Below are 22,781 nucleotides of genomic sequence, written 5' to 3' on the forward strand. Positions count from 1 at the left end.
ATTTAATATCTTTTGTAAAAAACACACTTTAAAGATATTAGTCATTTAACCTAATTTTTGATTAGATATTCATTTGTTTTTCTTTAGTTCATGTGAAAATGAATATTAATTAACATTGTATGCTTATGAATAAAGTATTTCTCTCTACCTTTGGACAACAACCAATTATCCTTTGATCATTTTGATAAGTTTTAAATTACCAAATTAAAAAATTTGCATTCCTGTGGAGTCCTGTGACTTGGTCTTCTGTCTTCTGTCTTTCCATTAATCAGTAATAGATCTCCTCTGTCTTGATAGGAAGTAATTTTTTTAGGAATGGAAATTCTATATCAGAGCCATAAGTTAAAAGTTTTGGTTTTAAAAATGTCTTGTTATTCAACAAAATACTGGAAACCAAATTCAGCAGCAGGTTAAAGAGATTATACAAGTGAGATTGATACTCAGGATACAAGGATCATTCATTATAAGAAGAATCGATCAGTGTAATACATCATATTAAAAGACAACCACATGATACCTCAGTTGGTGCAGCAAAAGCATTTGACAAAATTCAGTACCCTTTCTGATTAAAAAAAACCAAAAACAAAACCACTCAGTAAACTAGGAATAGAAGTGAACTTCCTCAGCGTAATAAAGCTCATGTGTAAAAAACGCACAGCTATCTTCATACTTAACGGTAAAAGATTAAAATCATTTCCCTTAAGATCAGGAACAAGACAAAGATGCCCACTTTTTCAACTCTGATTCCACATATACCGGAAGTTCCAGCAGTTAGTAAAAGAAAAGAAATAAAAGGCATCCAGATTGAAAATCATCTCTGTTCTCAGATGCCATGATCTTATATGTAGAAAACTGTGAAGAATCCACAAAATAATATTAGAGCTAACAAATGGATTCAGCATAGTCGCTAGATATAAATTCAACAGGCAAGAATCAGCAGTATTTCTATATAGTAGCAGTGAACATTCCAAAAGCAAAGTTAAGAAAACATTTCCATTTACAGCAGCATCAAAAATAATGAAAGACTTTGGAATACATGTAACTGTGGAGTGTAAGACTTATACACTGAAACTGCAAAACAGTACTGAAAGAAATTTAAGAAGAAATAAATAAATGGGAAGACATCCTGTGTTCATAGTTTGGAAGACTTAATAATGTTAAGATGCCTATTACTACCCAAAGCAGTCCACAGATTCAGTGCAATCCCTATTGCATGTTTAGCAGAAATAGAAAAACCTGTCTTAAAATGTGTATGGACTCTCAAAGGACCCCAAATAGTGAAACCAATCTTAAAAAAAAACAAAGTTGGAAGACTCACACTTCCAAACCTAGGATTTCAAAAATTACTGTAAAGCAACAGTAATCAAAACAGTGTAGTACTGGCATAAATGCAGACATATAGAGCAATGGAATAGAATAGAAAGCCTAGAATTAAATTCTCAAATGTAGGGTCAGTTGATTTGTGACTAGAGTGTCAAGACAGTTCAATGGGTAAAAGATAGTCTTTAACAAATGGTTCTGGAAAAACTGGATATCCACATGCAAAAGAATGAAGTTGGACCATTACTTTACACCACATACAAAAATTAACTTAAAGTGGATCAGTGACCTATATATAAGAGCTAAAACTATAAAACTCTTAGAAGAAGACATATTGTTAAAAGCTTCATGACACTGGGTTTGGCAATAAATTCTTAGATATGATACCAAAAGCACAGACAACAAAAGAAAAATAGGTAAATTTGACATCAAAATTTAAATCTTTTGTGCATCAAAGGACACTATCAAGAGAGTGAAAAGATAACCTGCAGAAAAGAAAATATTTGCAGATCGTCTATCTTACAGGGGTTTAATGTCCAGAATATACATAGATAACTCCTACAACTCAACAGTAAAAATACAAACAACCCAATTCAAAAATGGGCAAAGTACTTGAACAGACATTTCTCCAAGGAAGATAAACAAATGGTCAGTTAAGCATATGGAAAGATGCTCAATGGGGAGTTATTATTAATGGGTACAGAGTTTCTATTTGGGATGATGAAAAAGTTCTGGAAATAGTAATAGTGGTTATATAACATTGTGAATCAACTTAATGCCACTGAATTATACGCTTAAAATTATTAAAGGGACTTCCCTGGTGGTCCAGTGGTTAAGACTCCATGCTTCCAATGCAGAGGACACTGGTTCGATCCTTGGTCAGGGAACTAAGATCTCACATGCCATGTAGTGCAGCCAGAAAAAAAAAGATTAAAAAGTAAATTTTATGTTATTTATATTTTACCACAAAAAAATGTCTTGCTAGAAATTCCCAGTTTACTTCATGAGGAAATATTAAAAAAGAAAAAACAAAGAAAGATGGTAACTTCTTTAAATTACTAAATAGGCCATCTTATTTCCTTTGTTTTACCTCTAGTAAAAGCTAAGCATTTGTAAATATTTCTCAATTGGTAAAACAAAAATCAGGTTTTTTATCTTAGTCTATTGAATGAAAAGTAAATATGACTTGTTAGAAATTTAATCTTATAACTTCTATGATTGCTTTTAATACCTTTTGTTTTCTCTTTAGACAGTTGAGCCAACTGGAAAGCGTTTCTTACTGGCAATTGATGTCAGTGCTTCAATGAACCAAAGAGTTTTGGGTAGCGTACTCAATGCTAGCACAGTAGCTGCAGCTATGTGCATGGTGAGAACACCTACGAAATTGAGAATTTTGCCACCCTAGAAATGTTTACCTGGGGCAAAACTATAAAGTTGGATATGATCAAGTATCATGTTTTCACTTGTTTTAAGCAAAGCTTTAAGTATTGTATATATACTTGAGTGTATTACTTGTGTATACTTTTATACTTAGGTATATACAGTATAGTAGGTATATTAAAAAAGCATGACTAAAGAAAGTCAGAGTAAAAATTTTAATTTTATAACAACAGATTAAATATTACCAGTATTTTTAAGGAAATAGTGCTTAAAGAAATTATTAATGAATATAGATGTTAAAAGATCAGGAGCTAATAATAACAGGAGACTTTGGTTCTAGCCTGGCTCTGTTGCTGAATAGCAAGTAAATGAACCATAGGCAAGCTTCTTAGTGTCTCCTCTGTGGCTTTATTCCTTATTTAATAAAATGAGAAGAATAATATATACTCTATTTGCTTCAAAGGATTGTTATGAAAACCAGTTTCTTTATAAGAGTTTGTGAAAGTACTTTGAAAGTTATACCACTGTTACTGTGTAGTTTCCAAACACAATAATATGTTTAGAAATAAAATAAGCATCATAGGGTGTATTCTTTTAAAGATGAACATCAAGATGCTGTGTTTGTTTCCCCCCAAATTACTGAAAATTACTACCATTGAATTTTTCAGGTTGTCACACGAACAGAAAAAGATTCTTATATAGTTGCTTTTTCAGATGAAATGGTACCATGTCCAGTGACTACAGATATGACCTTACAACAGGTTTTAATGGCTATGAGTCAGGTAAGAAACTGTCTTATTAAGTTTGACACATATTATATAAGAATTTTATATTGACGTCATGCCTGATATTAATAAATTTGTGAGAACAAATTATTTCATCTCGATTTGCTCATGAACACAAAATCAAAACTACATTTACAAGCCTTGGGAAAGCCTATGTATTGGCTATAAGCAAAATAACGTATGAAGTAGTATTCTTAAGTATTTAGTTATTTCAGACATCTCAGTATGGAAATGAGGGCATTTTCTTGTATTCTTATCCATGGTTTTGTTCCGAGTTAGATCCCAGCAGGTGGAACTGATTGCTCTCTTCCAATGATATGGGCTCAAAAGACAAATACAGCTGCCGATGTCTTCATTGTATTCACTGATAACGAGACCTTTGCTGGACATATCCATCCTGCTGTGGCTCTGAGGGAGTATCGAAAGGTAAAACAAATTCTAATATTCTTTCTCACCCAAATAACTTTCGATTCTCAAACATTCACTATATTTTTCAAAAAATGATACTAAAGGTAGTTCTGTACCTTTGTTAAGGAATATAACACCAGTTCTGGACTCAGCAGTACTTGAAATAAGGAAGTACTGACTCCACATGTGTAATTTATTTCAACCAGTTGCAGTTCTATACATTTTCATATCCTTTGCAACCAGTATTTTCGGTAATAATCAAAATTTTTGTTACCTTCCTATAAATGTTTTAATGATTCAGTGTGCTCCTTGAAAAATTAAAGCATCATTCCTGAGTTTTGCTAAAGACTGCATAAACCTAAAGCAAAACTATAATCTGTGGTTTAAGTTTTATGGGTATTTCTGTGTTCTAATCAGTGCTCTCCAGTTGAGCTTTCTGAAATGATGGCATTGTTCTATATCTGCACTATCCACTATGGAATCTACTAGTCATGTGAGGCTGGGGAGCACTTGAATGTGGCGCGTGTGACTGGAAATATAAATGGAACTTGATGAAGAGCGGTGGTTCTCAAAGTGTGGTTCCCTGCTAGCAGCCTTAACAGCACCTGGGACCTTGTTAGCAGTCGTATTCCCGGACTCCACAGGAGACCTGCTGAATCAGGAACTCTGGGTTGGGACTGTGTTTTAGGAAGCCCTTCTGGTGATTCTAATGTATGCTTAAGTTTGAGAACAAGTAAGAGAATGGAATTCAGAATCTAGACAGCCTGGGTTCTGAGTCCTGGCTCTTTCTCTTTATACTAACCGTGGATCCGAGTGAATTATCAATATTTAACAGATACACGTCATAATAGTGTATCACTGCTGTGATATGTGCCACACTAGTTAAAAGCACTACTTCCCTTTTAGGGTTGTTACAACAATTACATTAGATAAATTGCCTAACAAGCTCATGGTGTCTAGTAACATAGTGCACACTCAGTGATTGTTGGTTTTCCTCAAAAACTCAATTATTTTGGCCTTAAATCATAGCTGTAGAGAACAAGTTATTACATGTGACATTTATATATGTTATACATAGCAAAGTCATAAACCAAAAATTGATATCCCCAGGAACTGTTTCCTTATGTTTATATATATACCCTTACAGACTGCCCCAATGTTTGATATGTTGGTAAAAATGTCTGATGCCCCTGAGTATCCTGAGAGGTTTCGTAAGTACAGAGTCCCTATTGCTGTTCAGGAATGTGTCCTGTGCCTGTAAAACAAGTAATAACACTGAGCAAAGAAGCAGGAATTTCAGGCAGGTTGTTTACATATTTAATTTTCTATTCTTCTGAAGATTGCATAGTCTGGCCCCAGAAAACGGACAGATTTTATGGAGGAAAAACAAATTGGCTTTGTAATGAAAAGCTGTGATAGAATTTAAAGTGTTTTAATTTTGGAGGTTATTTGCTTTTGTTTACATACTATTTTTAAAATATTTTTTATCTTTTCCTACAGAATATGGATATTCCAGCTAAATTGATTGTTTGTGGAATGACATCAAATGGTTTTACCATTGCAGACCCAGATGATAGAGGCATGTTGGATATGTGTGGCTTTGACACTGGAGCTCTGGACGTGATTCGAAGTTTCACATTAGATATGATTTAATCATAAGCACCAGCACAGTCTGAGAGGTCCATCACCATCAGTGATCTTGTTAAAAACACACAGCTACTTCCCAGGCAGTCTTAATCCAATAAAAGACAGTAGAATGATGGTATAGTATGTGCATAATGGAAAGTTTACCTTACCAAAAAAAAGGAAGGAATGGTAAGATGAGCCCAAAGTTCTTTCCATCTACTAAACAAACTCTTGGGAAATAGCTTCAGAATACACTGTAGGCCCCTCTATCTAATAGAGAACTTCTTGTTGGGACACTGTAAAATAGTCAGACAGTTTTGCTTTGGTGAATAATCACATTTGTACTTAAAAGAAGTAAGAGCCAAAAGTGTAAGTAGTTCCATATCATGTCACTTGTTTGAGAAATGCCTAAAGTTTTCTTAAATGTTTTCATTGGTGAAGGACAACTTTGATACTGTCCAAATATTCTGAAATGCACTGGACCATGTAACTGTGATGGAATATGAAACTCATTTGTAAACTTTTATACCAAGGGGGTAAAAACAAAACAAGCAAACAAAAAAAAACCAAGACATTTGATTATGAATGAGTTTTACAAATTCCTTTAACAGTTTTCTACAATCATATAAATAGCAGCTTTCTGAGTCTGTGAAAAAGATATTTTGTCTCTGATATTTAATTTACACTTGTAGAATTGTTACCATTAACTGGAAACATAATGGAAACCCTGAGAAGAGATCTAAAGTTTGTGTCAGCTGAGGAAGTCTATTTTGGTTGCTTTTGTTTTGCTTATGGCTGTGACTTGACAGTTTCTGCTGGCTTGTAACAACATAGCAACATGTAGGCAAACTTTCTTTTTTTCATACTCTTAAATGAAAACATAAGATGTTGCAAGCTATTAACTCCCCCAGTCATAATCTAACAGTATGACAATTAAAATCTCAGATTTAACCAGATTAGCTTTTTCCTTACTTTAAAAAGTTTTAATTTTATCTATTTTTTTTAGCCAATTGTAAATGGGTTTTAGATATTTCTAATTGTAAACATGTTAGTGATCTCCTCTCTCTTTGTCCAGTATTCATTTGTGGCTCTTTGTCCATTATTCATTTGTAACAAAACATCCTTTTTTGATAGGGAAAAAAAATAATTAAGCAAACTAGGTCTTTCAGGTTTGAAAGGCAGTTTTTGAGTGACATATTACCACTAATCAGTCTGTAAGAAATTTTTTCTATTTTATTTGTGTATATTAAACTTCCTGTTCATTATAAAGTGCATTATTTTCTTGAGCAAATATCCCTTCTGTGTGGGGAGGTTTAACCTGTTAAAATGCCAGTATATTTGCTCATAATTATATCATGGTTGTCTAAGATAATGTACACATAAAACTTCAGTTTTTATGTATTGTTCTTTAAATGTATTTAAAGATTTACTGGGGATTTATAAAGCCCTTCTCAATATTATATGAAAAGTCAAACTAGTAAATGTAAAATATAGATTTTCACGTGCTTGGGGGTTAGAGTTTATGTTTTGGGCGTCATTGGGACTTAAGTAATGTTAGAACTTGTGTATTTTCTTCAGTTTCATGAGAAATTGGGCTCTGGGAGTGACAAGAAAATGTTCCTTTTAAACTTATTTGATATATTAATGCCGGCTTTGTCTGATATGTAGCCATTCCTTCAAGGCCACTGGGTAGCAATTTGTAAATATTGTGATTTACCTGAGATTTTTGTCAGCAAAACTAGTAACGCCACTACCCACCCCGCCAAATACATTGCTTCTGATATCTTTGTTTTTTATCCTCTGTCGGGCATTGGATTTGACATGTTAGCTACTTTTGATACATTAAAATATTATATTCAGATTGAATTTGAAGTTTAAAGAACCTAATAGAATTATGTAATAGTACTTGAATTCTTTAAGTAAACCCAAGATCTTCTTAAAGTAAAAATTATAACATGATCTAACTTTTTATTCCCAATAGAAATGTTAAGTGGAATATAGTATAAACCTTTATTTCCTTCGGTTAAACACCATTTCTATATTGTTTTTAGACATATATTCAGGAACTAATATTAAATTCATTAGAGAAATAAAATTAGATGTGACCTTTTTGAAGTCACATAGATAAGTCTATGAAATGGTAAGATCTGAGAAAGAAGAAAGAACTAAAAGCCAGCGCAGAAGGTAGCTTTATTTTCAAATCATGGAGCTTTAGAGCTGGAAGAAACCTTAGAAATTTAAAGGTAGTTGTTTGATTTAGGTTAGGGATCCGAGGTCTGAGAGGGTGTGACTGCAGCCCTAGATCTAGAAACCGTGGTCTCTTCATTCCCGTTCCAGTGTTCATTTCCCCACAGTGGGAAGACACTGACTTACAAGAGTAGGGGATAAAGTAGAATTACCTGAGACTTTTATCTTTTTTAGGTATTAGGAAATAATGTGTATACATGATTGCTTTAGGAGTAGAAAACCGAGAAATTGTGAACATGTATACTTTTGTAGTTCATAGTAACCCTCAAGCACAATTAATGTCTTTATAACCTGTGTTGCATAGTCACATAGAAAGAATAAAAAACTTTACCTCATTATGAATAAAATGTACTCAAGTGATAAAGTTTTATTTTCTGAATTACTTTTAGCATTACTGCTGATTAGGAAAATGTTGCTTTTAAAAGACAATACTAAGAAAAATAAACTTTATTTCCTAGAAAATATGTAAATATTTTCAGGATATAGTTGTAATTAGTAAAACAAAAACTAATAACCCTACCCTTTTCCTGTTAGTTGAAATTTCTTGGAAATTCCACTTACTAACACTGTTATATATTATTTAGTTTAGTGGTCATTTTATGGAAATATTGGTGAGGAAGATGCTAGGGAATGGGATTTAGCATTACCCTTCTGAAACCTCTTTTGCTTTATCTGACTTACTGTGTGACTGTAGACACCCAATTTAACCTATCTGATTCAATTTTGCTCTTTTTAAAAAGTAACATATCTGATGCTTGGATCATAGAAGAATCGATGATTTTACATCTGTATAAAACTTGAAATTGGGGAGAGGGCTTGCAATACAAATTAGAACTTTTTTTTTAATTAAAAACACTTTTAATAGGATATATGTTTTGAAAGGTAAAATATTTTAGAAAAACAGCTCAATAGGCGCAATTTTTTTTAAACACTCCTATTCTGAACGGGAAAATGTCAAAGAAAAATTTTAACAGTAAAGGTAATGACTAAAGAAGTCACTATTCTCTGATACGAGAAAGAAGGAATATATTCCAAGTCTAAGATTCCATTAGATAGGCCAAGAAAAACAAACTCATACTCTAAATGAGAAGATGGTCTTACAACCATTTGCTTAATCTTTTAAAATAACAGGGAAATCTACAAATGATAGAATAACAGTTCATCAGGCTTTTTTTAAAATTATTTGGGGAATTTAAGAAAGAATTCCTGAATAAATTTGAGGATATGACAAGAAATATCTTTAGAAGCACAATAAAGCTACAGCTAAACAATAATTAAAGGGAAAGGATTGTGATCACTTATTGGACTTATTTTAATTTGACCTAAATATACCCACAAAGTTCTCAATAAGTCCCTTACAGATAGTAATCAAAAATGAAAAATTCTAGTCCTATGTATCACAGACTGGGTGATTTGTTAAGGCTATATCCCCTCTAGATAAATGTCAGATAGCTTCACTGTAAACATGCAAAAGGGAGAATTAGAAAAAGATAAGTTAAATTATTGCATTAGTTGTATTTACTCAATGCATTTAATTTAGTATATCCCAGTTGCTCCCTAGTCCCTTATTTGTTGGAAGATTACTTCTATACCTTTTTTTTTCTTTTAAAATTCCTTTCTTCTGACATTTTGGTCTTTTGTTTGTTTTTCTAGTCCTGCTCTACCTGAGTAACAAAATAAATGACAGGAAAGTCACTTGCATTTAAATTGGAAATTTAAGAGGTAATTTTTTGATTTAGGTTAGGGATCTAGCTCTTAGAAAAAGCACTCTTTGAAAAATAATTAAGTGCATACTCTCAGAAAATAGCATGTCTCAGTGCTCATATTCCCATAATTATAAAGACCACCCACAAAATCTTTGGTCTACCAAGTACTTCACAGAGCTTATATATACATGGCTTGTAGTGTAAAAGATCTGGTAAATGATTTGTATCCACATTCAACATTTTTTTAATTGGTGTTTTATTTGCTTTTGAAAAATTATTATTAAGTTAATTTTAAAATCCTATGGTAATATTTTTCATGCAGAAAACGAATAATATAGTTAAACTTACTGTCTGAATAGAATTACAGTAAATGACACATTTTCCTAAACCCTGAAAATACCATATATAGCAAATTGGTAGAAACATAAACTTAGGAGTTACGTTGCAAAATTCAGTTGCTGAAATGAAGGTGATTATTTTCAATGAGAACTAATTTTGTAAATAAAATGAAAAGATATAAAAGATGTTTCTGAGCCTAAGGAGATTTTTCCCTTTGCTTCTGTTTAATTTAGCACCACTCTGTGTCATATTAATTTTATGAACACAAGTGATATTTCATTTTTAAATATATTTAAATTTCTCTGCTTTTAGGAGTTAACCAGAATCTGTGCTTGAACAAAAGAAATAGTAAGTTAGTTACATTTTGCTGGTTTCACTTAATGAACACTTGGATTGTTAAGGGTAGTAAGTGAGGTTAAAGTCTTGCTATTTTATATACCACCACATAATTGATGGAGTATTATATCAATACAATCACTGTATTGACACTTCTGTTTAAATTACTTATTAGGTTTTATTTGCAATGTCAACTGTTTAGAATCCATACATAGCCAAATTAAACATTATACAATTAATGAGTAGTAACCAAGAAAAAATATTTTTGTTCACTATTATTTTAAAGATGGGAACTGCTTGTAATTTGGTATGTTGTGACTAGACATAACTTGTAATGCATTTGAGTTATATTTTCTTCCTTTTATTGCCAGCTTCTTATAATGAGGAAATTCTCCAAAGGGATGAGATATATGAAATCATCTTTTTAAAAAAATTGGCTGGAGAAGAGGTGTTATAATCTAGTTCTTAACTGTCCATTTGCTTTGTATAAAGGCTTTGATTTCCATATTTGACCACTCAGTATTTAAATTATACAGACTAATGCCTGCATAGAATAAAATTTAAGTATGCAAGAGCCTTAAAGTGAAAAAAAATGAACCTTCTGACTGCCTTAAAATATGACTAGCTCTCCAGCACAGGCATGCATACTTTGCATAGGGTCTGTTCACTAAGTGATGCCTTAATAGTGTCAGTGTCTCTGAAGTATAGAACTCGAAGGGTCTTTTACAGCTTTCTCTTTTACATAAAGAATGAAAATTTAACTATTAAGTTTTAAAACCTGATTGTACATTAGTCGTTTAAGCACCCGTTAACAGGATAATCTAGGGACACTGATGTGTTATACGTATATGACTGTTAACATCAGTAATATTTTGTGGTAGTTCAAGGTTTCTATTGTTTTGTATAACAAATTATCCAAGAAGCTGGACTCTATGTAACATGATCTTCAAGGACCAAGTTGCATATTTAAACACTCTGAATGAAAAATACAGTTGTACAGTTCCAAAAATGATTAATTTTTTAAGGGAATTTTTCAAGACAAAAGGCAAATATTTTGTTTCAAGCCTACCAGCACATTCATTCAAAGAAGTGAATACAGTTGTAAAACATTGCAACTGTTGCAATAAAAAGTATCCAGGCCAGTGATGTTTAATTACATTCACATTTTTACATTCACTTTGCCTTTCAAAGCAGGAATATTTTATAAAAATGAGAGAAAACTTTAAATTGTCAAGCTGGTGCTTTAAAGTATATAAAGTTTGATTTATAACAAGTTCCATTTCAAAGGAAAAGGATCCTGAAAGGAGGGGCAGAGGGTTTCCTAGGTCTATTGATAAAGTCACTGATACTTTGTTGAGTCTTCCAAGTTTTCACTGTAAATAACATACTTAGCAATGTAATTTTGCTGTTTTCTGATAGAAGATGGATGAAATACTAATGTATGAAATTTATTTCATGACAAAACAGTTTTCACCGATACTGTGAAATCTGGACTCTCCTTTCTAGTCCTGCAAAACCCCATACTGGATAAATCATTTTGGACATGGAGTGCAGGTGGGCACAGTGTGAACTGTTTCTGGTCACTTGTATTATTGTAGAAATTCATAGATGTACCAAATAAACTCTATGCACATCAAATAATTGTCTTTTCATTTTTTAAAGAAGAAATTTAAGGTTATATAAAATGTAAGGCTTTTAGCAATCTTATAATATTTGAATAAGATGAAATTAAGGTTTGATCATTAATATTGGTCTTAAAATGCCTCTAATTTTATATAACTATAATTTATTTAAAATAATGTGGTTGGGGATTCTTTCCAATGGATATTAATTATAGGGTCAAAACAGAGATTTAATAAAAATACACATTCTTAAAGAGTTTAAAACAGGATTCTTTTGGGAAAAAAATTTATTCAGAGTTGCCTTTGGGAGGGGAGAAGGATAAATTAGGAGTTTGGGATTAACATACACACAATACTATATATAGAATAGATAACTAATAAGGACCTATGTATAGCCTAGAGAACTATACTCAATATGTAATAACACATAAGGGAAAAAAAAATCTCAAAAAGCATGACTATATACATATTGCTGTACACTTAAAAGTAACACAACATTGTAAACCAGCTATACTTAAATAAAAATTTTTTTTAAATTAGAAAAGTTGCCTTTGAGAAAAGTTAACACTAAAAGTCAACTATGCAAATAAAAATGTTTTAAGTGCCAATTTGCGGAAATTTCTTTTCTCTGAATCCCTGTAAAACTTTCACATTAAAAGTTCTAAGATCTGAGCTATAGGTTATGAAGAAGAGTGAGAACAAGTTATATATGAATATACCCACCAAAACTTTAAACATTTGTTCAGTTTTATAGTTCTCCATTTAAAGATGACAGGGAACACTTGTATGGAGAAAGGAAGATAAACTACAGGTGACCCTTGAACATGGGTTTGAACTGTGCAGGTCCACTTACACGTGGGTTTTTTTCAACAGTAAATACTGCAGTATAAATACGACAGTACTACACCGTCTGTGGTTGGTTGAACCTGGGGATGCAGGACCTTGGGTACAGAGGAATGACTATAAGTTACATTTGGATTTTTGAGGTGGGGAATTGGAGCCCCTAACCCCTGCATTGTTCCACAGGTCAGTGGTATGCACTTCCTCATAGACGACGCAAACTAAACTTAAAAAAACTTTATTTTAAACCTTATCAAGAAAACTTGCCTTTAAAAAATATTGTCCAAATGGTATTTTTTAAAATATTAGTAAATAATAAAATCCAGCTATATTTAAACAAGTAACTCCTTTTTTTCTCAGCACCTTTTCAGCTTCCCAATTAAATATTTTGACAATTCATGTGTAAGTTGATTAGTGATAAACTGAGAAAACAAATGGCCCATTTTTAAAATATTAAACAGTTTGTCTTTCAGATCTTAAAAATAGAGGGCCAAAAAAAAAATATATCATTAATTGTTCTTAGTTAAACTGGTAACTATTTTCTTTCTAACCCATAGGTTAGACCATATCTGGAAAGAAAACAGAGCTGCTGAAACCCCTCATACCTAGTTTTGCCTTAGATTTATATTATACTTTTATCCTGCTGCAATTTATGGTGTTATGGACTGAGTGTGTCTCCCCAAAGTTTACGCTGAAACCCTCATCCCCAGCACCAATTATGATTCTTTTCCACATGAGAATCTGTTACGGCCCCCTATCCAAATCTCTTCCTGTTAATCCTCGGTCATCCAGGACTGGCCTGTCAGCCGGGCAGCTGCTCAGCCCAAGACTGTCCCCTCCAGCCCTCACTTCAGATGCCAATCTCAAGTCCAGACGGTCAGCGGTCCTTCTCACCGACCACATAGAGACTGGGGATTCCGAGCACCCCCTCTCTCCTTGAGTTTCATTACTTTGCTAGAGCAGCTCACAGAACTCAGAGAAACATTTTACTTTCTGGATTTCCAGTTTATTTTAAAGGCATATAACTCAGGAACAGCCAGTTGTAAGAGATACACAGGGCAAAGTATGGATAAAGAGCTTTCGTGCCCTCTCTAGGCACTTCATTCTCCCTGAATTTCCACGTTTTCACCAACCAGGGAGCTTCACAAATTCTGTCCTTTTGGGTTTTAAGAAGCTTCATTACACAGGCAGGACTGATTATTAGCCATTGATGACTGAGCTCATCTCCAGTCCTCCCCACCCCAGAGCTCGGAGGTGGGGCTGAAATTTCCAGTCACCAGGCTTGTTACCCTGGCAACCAGCCCCCATCCTTAGGGGCTTTCCAAAAACAACTCTGTAACATAACAAAAGACTTTAATCACTCTTCCGTGTCCTAGGAATGGCATGAAGACCAAATATCTATTTCTCAATATAAATCACAATATCACAAAAGGTAATAGATTTCCTCTACTCTCTAACAAAGAGTTTACAACAGCAAGCATTCTAGAATTTCTCATGATATAATGCAAAATAAAGAACTAAAGGAATAACTCCGCTCTGTTCCATCCCAGTTATAACTTATCACATGAGAATAAAATAGTCCAAATTCTTGCTTTATCAAGGTCTAATGTCAGCTTAATAACCATGTAGGAAACATCATTGAGGATACGCGGCAAAAAGGGCCACCAGCTGTCTTCCACAGGTCTATCCCAGATTCTCTGACTCATCTTGACCAGAGAGCAAAAGCTCACCACTTCTCTTAAAATCCATTTTCCTCCCACCTCTAAGGAAGAGTTTTCTCTTCCCAGTGTCTGGTAATCTGCCCCATGTGACACTGTGAGATTGGCTGGAAAAATACTCTTTAGGCACCTAAAAAATTCTTGCTGACAGGAAACTGGAAGTGTTGACTTGATTAACCAAGTAAAGAATTTTCAATTATTCAACAATAAGACTTCCTATAGGACAAATTTCACCTGCTAAGTTTATCTGAAATAAAATCAGTTTGAATAGTATTCACAGTCACAGAAGTGAAGAATATCTACATCACAAATTACTTCAGAGACATTCAGCCTAATCTCCCATCCAATGCTTGGGTCCCCTATGGAATGCATCCTACAGTTTCCAACACGTTCCAGAAAGCAGAACTCTCCACCTCACACTGCAACTCAAATGTATTTCTGAACTGTTTCAGAAGTTCATCCTCAGCCAATGCTGAAGTCTCCCTCCTCTTAATTTCTGTCTAGAGATGTGGTTTTACTCTCTGGAACTACTAAATCATCAGATGAATAATTTGGTTTTTCTAAAATGAATTTCATTCCATCCTACAAATTTAATATACCTCTCTTACTCTAGAAGCACAAAGTGTGAGGGCTTGTGACAATATAGTACAAGGCTATCCCTACCCAGTTCACCCCTGTATCAGTGAGAGCCTTACATTTTGCAGATATCACACATCAGTGCTCACCACTGAGAGCTACAGAAGGAAAGGTGCTAACTCCTCCTGAATGCAATACAGGCTAAAGAGTCCCAAATGCTTACTTTCTAGCTCTTGGTTGTAAAATTCACATTTAAACTCCTAATAAAACACGTTCTTTCCTTATCTTTTGATATAACTCTACTCCAGTTTTAAATATCATCCTTTTTGCTCAAGAATTGGCAAATAAGAAGTTTCCGCCATGATTTATTTTAATTATTTTTACAACTTTTTCATGAAGATAATACACATATTTAAAACACCCTCAAATGTTTGAAAGGCATTATCAGGCATTATCACATTAAATATATAGTGACATTTTACTAGTAAAGTTATGAGCACCTACATCACTAAAATTCTTTCCTCTTACTTTTTTTTAAATAACACTGGTGAACTAGTGGAAGCAATTTCCCTTCTTTGTGAAGCCTGTGAGTGTCCGTTGCACCTCCAATAAAAGTTCCATTGACAAATATTCTTGGCACCTGTTGGATAAGCAAAAGGTTAGATGTCACCCTCGTGTCAGAAGTACAAGGCCATTCACATGATCCTGATACACGCTCCACCATGAGCAGTGTTATGGGCCAGGCACCGTATGAAGCTCTTTGACTAATTACCTATCTAAACTTTACAACCCTTCACGAAGGTGTTATTTTTAGCCTTATTCTGGAGGAAAAGGAGGCACAGGAACTTGCCTAAGATCACAGTGATAGTAAGTGACAGAGCTGGGATTTAAATCCAGGACAATCTGACTCTCAACCCCCTCCTCCTCATCGCTATGGCATAAAAAAGGCAAAATAAAGCGACCTCTAGTTATTACTAATGTTTAAGTGGCTCTTTCTCACCACTGTTTACTCAAGGGGAAAGAGTACACGATCAACGCCATCCAGGCACATATCATCAAGAAGGAAAATGGCAATACTACCCATCTTACTTTTTCTTTTTTTTGGGAGGGGGTTGTCTGTTTTGGGTTGGGGGGGTTGGTTTTCTGTTTTTGTTACTTTTCGGCTGCGCCCCGTGGCATGCAGGATCTTAGTTCCCCGACCAGGGATGCCACCTGTGCCCCCTGCAGTGGAAGCACAGAGTCCTAACCACTGGACCCCCAGGGTATTTTTCTTATGATGCATATTATGCGAAAATCCACAGACTGCAAGAATCAAAAAACATGGAGCCCAAAAGCACTCCTATTACTAGAGAAAATGAACACCGACCCTTGGTCTGCACTGTTCAAGGAAGGAAGGAAGGATGTTTTCATCTTGAAAAAGCCCTAGGAGGACCTCAAAGATTTGTAGACCAACACTCACGACAACACCATTACCCCACCCATCTCTCTCTCTCTCTCTCTCTCTCACACACACATACACACAGCAAAAATAAAAATAAAACAATGAATTTTGCTGTTTCCTAGTCTAGGGGTCTGGTTCCTGGATCTGCCATTTCTTTATCAATTAAGATGCTCAGAGTATATCTGGCTCACTTTTGCCAACATGAGGCACAGGCCCGAGGTGACCCAGCTCAGCCCCCACTTTGGGCAGAGCACCACAGCAGATGGACTCACGGTTTTGTCACCAGTCATTTTGTGAAGAGCTTCTTGAAACTGGCTTCCGTATTCAAGCATGTCCAGTTCCACTGCTTTATAGTTAACATTCATGTCGTGGAAAAGTTTTTTTGCCATTGTACAGTAAGAACAAGAAGTTTTGGAGAAAATCACCACGCAGTTATCAGAAATGGTTTCCTGAAGGAAAACAAACCGAAACAAAAAAGCTCATTTGAATTCTAGGCATTACCTTTTTTAGAAAGGAATCATGATACAGTAGAAAGGGTATGGATTTTGGAGTCTCACAATTCAGGCCTCAAACTCAGTCTCCATCACCCGTTGTCTCATCCGTAGATGGAGGACAAAGGAACATTAGTAGGAAACAAGGCTGTGACAGGTGGGAAGTGCTGGCACTTTTCCAGAGTTATTCCAAAGTTATAACACCAATAATCACACCAGCTCACACACGGCAAACGCTTCTGTGTGCCTACACAGCTCTCAACACTGTACCCTTACCAGCTCACTTACACCTCACAGCCATCCTGAGGCAGGGCCTGTCACTACCTCCACTTCACAGATGAGGATACTGAGGCACAGAGGAGGGGAAATAACTTATCCCTGGTCCTCAGATGAAAACTGAGCGAGCTGGGATTTGAACCAGGCAAGTCTGACTCCACAGCCCAGGTACTTAATCTCTGTTATATTGCTTCTCAAATATTCAGAAGATGTTCAGGAGTTAACTCCTTACCTTCCTTAACTTTCTTTTGTAATGTATTTTTTTTTTTACCATTTTAACCATTCTTTGCCTTTTTTTTTTTTTTTTGGCCATGCCAGGCAGCTTGTGGGATCTTAGTTCCTGACCAGGGAATCGAACCTGTGCCACCCTACAGTGGAAGCAGGGAGTTCTAACCCTTGGACTGCCAGGGAATTCCCTTCTTTGCTTTTTTTTTTTTTAATTGAAATATAACTGACTTACACTATTATATTAGTTTCAGGTGCATACATGGTGATTTGATACATTTATATTTTACAAAGTGATCACCACTTCCTTAATGTTCAGTGGTGAGAAATGATGTATGATTTCTCTTTAAAATGTAAGGCTTTCACTGATCCAGATATAAACAACAGCTTATCCCTCAACTTCCACTCCTTCCTGTGTATCTTTATAGTAAAAAAAAGTCATTGCTCTTTTGATAAGGTCTCCCCACAGCATTGTTTCTGGAAAAGCTACTTCCAGAAATGCTGATTCAATGGGTTTGAGGCAGAGGTCAGAAACCATTTTTGAAAAACCTTCCCAGATGATTCTAATGACATCAGCCTGGTTTGGAAGCTAATCTCCAGGCCTTTATCACAAAGACCCTGAGACTCTGCTACACATCTGCGTCACCGGTGAAATTTGTTGAGCTCTGTGTTCCTAAACATATCAGTGTCCAGGTCCTTCAAGAGTCTCTGAATGGACAGGTCTGGCACCTGGGCATCTGCCTAGGCTGTCCTAATGTGGCTCCTAAGCAGCACCTTCAAGATGAAGGCCAAAAATCAGCAAGGAGAGCATCCGGGCCAAGTGGTTCAAAGTTACATCCACTCTTGGGGGTCAGAAGGGTTCTAAGCCAGCGTCTAGCTGTCTGCAGATTGGTCTATTTTTATGTTTTCTCTCCTGCTCACTCATAATATTTACTACACAGGTCTATCTCAGGGAGAGCCAGACACACCAGAGCTGTGCTACTGAATCCATTTTTTTTTTTATAAATTTATTTTATTTTATTTATTTTATTGGCTGTGTTGGGTCTTTTTTGCTGTGCATGGGCTTTTTTTTTTTTAGTTGTGGTGAGTGGGGGCTACTCTTCATTGTGGTGCGCAGGCTCCTCATTGCCGTGGCTTCTCTTGTTGCAGAGCACAGGCTCTAGGCGCGTGGGTTTCAGTAGTTGCAGCACATGGGCTCAATAGTTGTGGCTCATGGGCTCTAAAGCACAGGCTCAATAGTTGTGGTGCACAGGCTTAGTTGCTCCGCGGCATGTGGGATCTTCCTAGAGCAGGGATCAAACCTGTGTCCCCTGCATTGGCAGGCGGATTCTCAACCACTGTGCCACCTAGGAAGCTCTGAATCCATTTTATAGATGAGAAAACTGAGGTGGAGAAGTTCACAATACTGGGTGGGATTCCACCCAACCTGTCCCAACACCAAAGCCACTGCTCTTTCCTCGCTGTGCTGCCTCGGGTTAGACACACACCAAGACCATAATTTAGAGAGAGGAGCACCCTGGAGGCTGACATGTAGTACAAACACTGATGAAGAGATTCCAAAGAGAACCGAAACTCAAGACAACAGTGTCCAAGTTTCTTGAACCTTCCTTCCCACCTTTTCTCAACCTAGTCCTTGCTAAATATTTCATGGTTTTGTATTTTTTTTTTTTTTTTTGGCCGCATCACACGTCATGCAAGATCTCAGTTCCACCACCAGGGATCGAACCCATGCTCTCTGCAGTGCAAGCGTGAAGTCTTAACCACCGGACTGCCGGGGAAGTTCCCCATGGTTTTGTATTCTTATTTTAAAAGAGGCAATCCCTCACTACAGGTCTCCAGCATTACTGTTATAGTCAATGGCTATGAGTGAATACTTCTGTATCCAAATAAATTAAAGTCAGAAACATTTGTGTGTAGTGGTGTTTGGTGGTGAGGAGCAGAGACATGAGTATGTCCTGTGGGCTACAAGGGAAGAAAACCATACACACAAGAGGAATTTTCTGAGGCAGACTGTGAGAAAACATTCAGAAGTCTTTCTGAAGCCTTGAAAATGTTACAGAAAATATGGCTAAATATGGTAATTAAAGTGTGTGGGCCGAGCAACTGGCTGCAGGATGTCCTGCTTGAGCAGCGGAGGAGCTAAAGGTGCGCATTTAGGAAAACCGGGTCAGCACAAGTCAGAAAACTGCATGCACACGCGGGGCACAGCCGTCAGGGGCAGGTGCTGGGCGTGGAGGCCATGCGGGCATAGGCTACCGAGGGGGCAGAGAGCTGACCCTCTCTGGGGGCGCTGCCGCTCCCTCACTTGCACACCTCACATCACCCTGCTTGGCCCCGGAGGATGGCTGGTTACCCAGAGACGGGTAAGATTCCTCAGGGAAGGAACAACCTAAGACAGGCACAGTCGCAGAGGGGCCGACAGAGGTGGGGCACAGACCCTCACCCCTTCTGAGAGAGGTCTCCTGCCCCCATGGCTGCTTTGCTTCCCATGCCCAGATCAGATCGGGACCCAGGAGGCAAACAGAGACCTGGCCAATAGCAGCCGCCCTCTCACCACAGCAAGCATCTGTGCAAGCGCACGCACTGATGGTTCTTCCGCTGTTCTTGCAAAAGACCACCGCCCCCAATCATGTGAGGCCCTCTGTGCAAAAAGATATACAAAAAGAAATGTGGTTACTTCAAAGAAAACCTTGATTGTGGGACGGAACTGGGAGAGTGAGAACCTTATGCTATCTTGCTTCCTGAATGCCGAGAACTCAATAAAAGCAACGTGGGATGAATCAGTGGGGCTCTTGATCCTAGAGGTCTTGAGTCCCCCAGTCCCATCTTTCTCTTAAATCTGTGTCTGTGTTTCTTTAAGCTTGTGGCACCCATCATTCGCCCCGAGTCGCCGAGCTGGTCTCGGCAGCAGACTTAACTGGGCTTTGCAGTGCAAGCAAGAGAAAGAGAAGAGAACACAGCAGTGCACAGCATTCTTGAGGGGATCGGTCATAGAGTAACTACTGCAAACTAGGTTCCGTGTTAGGGAAACAGCTTCCCGGGCCAGAACCAAATACTATGCCTGGCTAAGGGAAGCCTGACTGGTATCAACAGTAGACCTGAGGCAGGTGAGATGCAAAGAGCAGCCAACCTCACAGACTCAACTCAGGAGAGCAGAGGCTCCATTAAGAATAAATCTCACAGGGAATTCCCTGGTGGTCCAGTGGTTAGGACTCTGTACTTCCACTGCAGGGGATAAGGGTTCGATCCCTGGTCAGGGAGCTAAGATTCCACAAGAAATGCGGCACGGCCAAAAAAAAAAAAAGGAAAGAATAAATCTCATAAATTCTGACTAACAAAATGATCTAGAACTTCATCACACGCATGATTTTGATAGATTTTAAAATACATATTAACTTAGTAATTTGCTGGACTGTGTCAAGTTTGAATACAGAAAAAGCATATTAAATATGTAAGACAATTCTTTTTCCACTGAGGAAAATTTTCTCCTACATGTCCCATATCACTCACTTGGATCTGATTCATGGGAGTAGTTGCTGCATTTCCCAAAGATGACGATGTCCTGTTCCCCATCCTAAAAGGAATTTTAAAAGGAAGTTGTTTATTAAACATTAAAGACAATACATCAGATGAGATCCTTCTGAAGGAAACCCGATAGGCAAATATTCATCCAAAGTTATGAAAGAGAAAAAATTTTACTTATTATCAGTACAAAATATCAGTTTACAAAGTATCTGTTCACTTACATCGAAAGGGCCTGTGTGCTTCTCTAATGAGCCTCCAGAACAGAAAAAGGAGGTTAAGGGGTGCAGGCCTGGACCTAAGGAGGTTTGGTGGAATGGTACAGCAATCTATTTATTTGTCTTAACTAAGAAAACACGTCCTTTTCATCTCAATTCCAGCATTTAATTATCATCCCTAAACCATCTACTATTTGCATCTACTCTGGAAGCAGGCATTCCAGTAGAACTTTCATAAGACAATGTTTTCTTGGGTACTAAGAGGAGGTGGGAGATGCATTCTGAAACATCACGCTCTTCCCTGCCAAAGAAAAGAGGAAGCTCCTGGAAGGCACTTTTCTCCAATGCTAGTGGAGCAAGAAGTGTTCAGTAAACGTTTCACTTCTCCACTGATGAAGTAGCCACTGGCCATGCCACAATTATGCAGCACCTACTACATGCCAAGCAGGCAAAGGGACAAACGCCCCAGGGATAAGTATCACTGGAAAAACAGCACAGAGCCTCGAGGACGTATCAAATAGTTACTCTATGTGATTGGTACCTTCCGGAGGAGTTCTCTAGTTTAGCATAAAAGGTTAATCACGAGTTCCTGGAGTCTTGCAAAATTGGTAGGCGTTACCAGGTCAAGGAGTTAGGAAGAAACTCCCAGACAAGAGGGATGGATGCGCTGATAGGCGAGTGGGCAGGACAGCCCAGACCGGCCGCGCGGGAGTGGGTCTCGCATCGCAGGCCTGGGAGCCGCGGGTAGTCACCGTCCTCGCTCGAGCCAGAGGCGACTTCAGCATGAATAAGTCACCGTCCTATCCTCAAAGACTTGGCCATTTGATAGAAAGCGCCACTTCCACTTCCTGCCGCAGGGCTGCCAGATTTAGTAAATGAAAATGCAGATCGCTCGGTTAAATTAGAATTTCGGATAAACAGCGAATAACTGCTTAGGCTACGTACGTCCTGTGCAGTATTTGGGATATACCTAAACCAAACCATTATTCGCTGTTTATTTGAAATACCAATTTATTAGGGCATCTTGCATTTTATCTAGCAACCGAGGGAGAGGGGAGGTCCACGCGAACAAGACTCAGGTATGTGCAACCTGAGAGTCACGTGGTCTTCAAGGCGCCCGGAGCGCTCGGGGCACATTCCGCCCTTCCTGGGCCTCCCGCCCTCCGAGGGGCCTCGGCGAAAGGATCGACTCAGAGCCCACCTGGCGCCCGGGAAGAGGCACCCCCGTCCGCCGCTAGGTCCAGATCCCCACCCCGCTCGAGGCCTCCGCGCCAGGCCCAGCCGGTACTGCTCGCGGCGCCCCTTACCCAGAGCCCGAAACTCCCGCTGACCCCTTGAGCCGGCCCGCCGAGCTGCTCCCGCTCCGGACGAGCCGCGTCCCCAGCAGTGCTGCGCGGCGCCAGTACATGGTAGTAGCGCCGGGCCGCAGCGAGCAGACGTGCCTGCGAGCGCCACCCGGAAGACCCCGCCCCCGCCCTCGCCCGCCGGCTCCTCCCAGCCCAGCTGTCCGCGCCTCGGTCCCCCGGCCCCGCCCCGCGCTCCGGCCCCGCCCCGCGCTCCGGCCCCGCCCCGCCCCGCCGGGCTGTCCGCGCCTCCATCCGCCGGTCCTGCCCCCACTAGACGGCCCCGCCTCCGCCCGCTGGCCCCGCCTCCTCTCGCCGGTTCCTCCCCCGCTCGCCGGCCCCGCCTCCGCCCGCCGGCCCTG

General features: G+C 38.1%; 2 protein-coding genes across 5 annotated transcripts in view; one reads left to right on the forward strand and one right to left on the reverse strand.

Moving 5' to 3' along the window:
* The window catches only part of RO60 (Ro60, Y RNA binding protein), a 26,886-nt gene extending 15,077 nt beyond the window's left edge, over positions 1-11,809 (forward strand). For both annotated transcript variants that reach the window (XM_057729222.1, XM_057729223.1), the window contains exons 6-9: positions 2,570-2,686; positions 3,369-3,482; positions 3,765-3,911; positions 5,394-11,809. In XM_057729222.1, coding sequence (XP_057585205.1) covers positions 2,570-2,686; positions 3,369-3,482; positions 3,765-3,911; positions 5,394-5,546 — 531 coding nt within the window. In that variant the 3' untranslated portion in view covers positions 5,547-11,809. The remainder of the gene's footprint in view (positions 1-2,569; positions 2,687-3,368; positions 3,483-3,764; positions 3,912-5,393) is intronic.
* GLRX2 (glutaredoxin 2) lies at positions 3,760-22,575 on the reverse strand. 3 transcript variants are annotated; one of them, XM_057729229.1, is made up of 5 exons: positions 22,384-22,545; positions 20,847-20,910; positions 16,617-16,793; positions 15,432-15,543; positions 3,760-3,893 (listed from the first exon to the last, which is right to left on the reverse strand). In XM_057729229.1, exons 1-5 carry the CDS (start codon positions 22,482-22,484, stop codon positions 3,847-3,849), a joined length of 501 nt encoding a protein of 166 aa, XP_057585212.1. In that variant the 5' UTR covers positions 22,485-22,545; the 3' UTR covers positions 3,760-3,846. The 3 variants fall into 3 exon arrangements, with proteins under 3 accessions (XP_057585212.1, XP_057585213.1, XP_057585214.1); XM_057729230.1 differs by lacking the exon at positions 3,760-3,893 and adding an exon at positions 12,074-13,942; XM_057729231.1 differs by lacking the exon at positions 3,760-3,893 and having other exon boundaries at positions 15,255-15,543; positions 22,384-22,575.
* Between the last annotated feature and the right edge of the window lie 206 nt (positions 22,576-22,781).

Source organism: Hippopotamus amphibius, chromosome 3, assembly GCF_030028045.1.
Source record: "Hippopotamus amphibius kiboko isolate mHipAmp2 chromosome 3, mHipAmp2.hap2, whole genome shotgun sequence".
NCBI classification, from domain to species: domain Eukaryota; kingdom Metazoa; phylum Chordata; class Mammalia; order Artiodactyla; family Hippopotamidae; genus Hippopotamus; species Hippopotamus amphibius.

Coding starts and splice junctions, on each gene's coding strand:
- GLRX2 (XM_057729229.1), bottom strand. CDS start 22,484: ATGTACTGGCGCCGCGCAGCACTGCTGGGGACGCGGCTCGTCCGGAGC. Junction 15,544..16,616: donor AAATGACTGGTGACAAAACC/GTGAGTCCATCT, acceptor CTTATCCAACAG/GTGCCAAGAATATTTGTCAA. Junction 3,894..15,431: donor CCAGTGTTATTTAAAAAAAA/GTAAGAGGAAAG, acceptor ATACTCCCTCAG/AGCCACAGCAGGATGGATAT.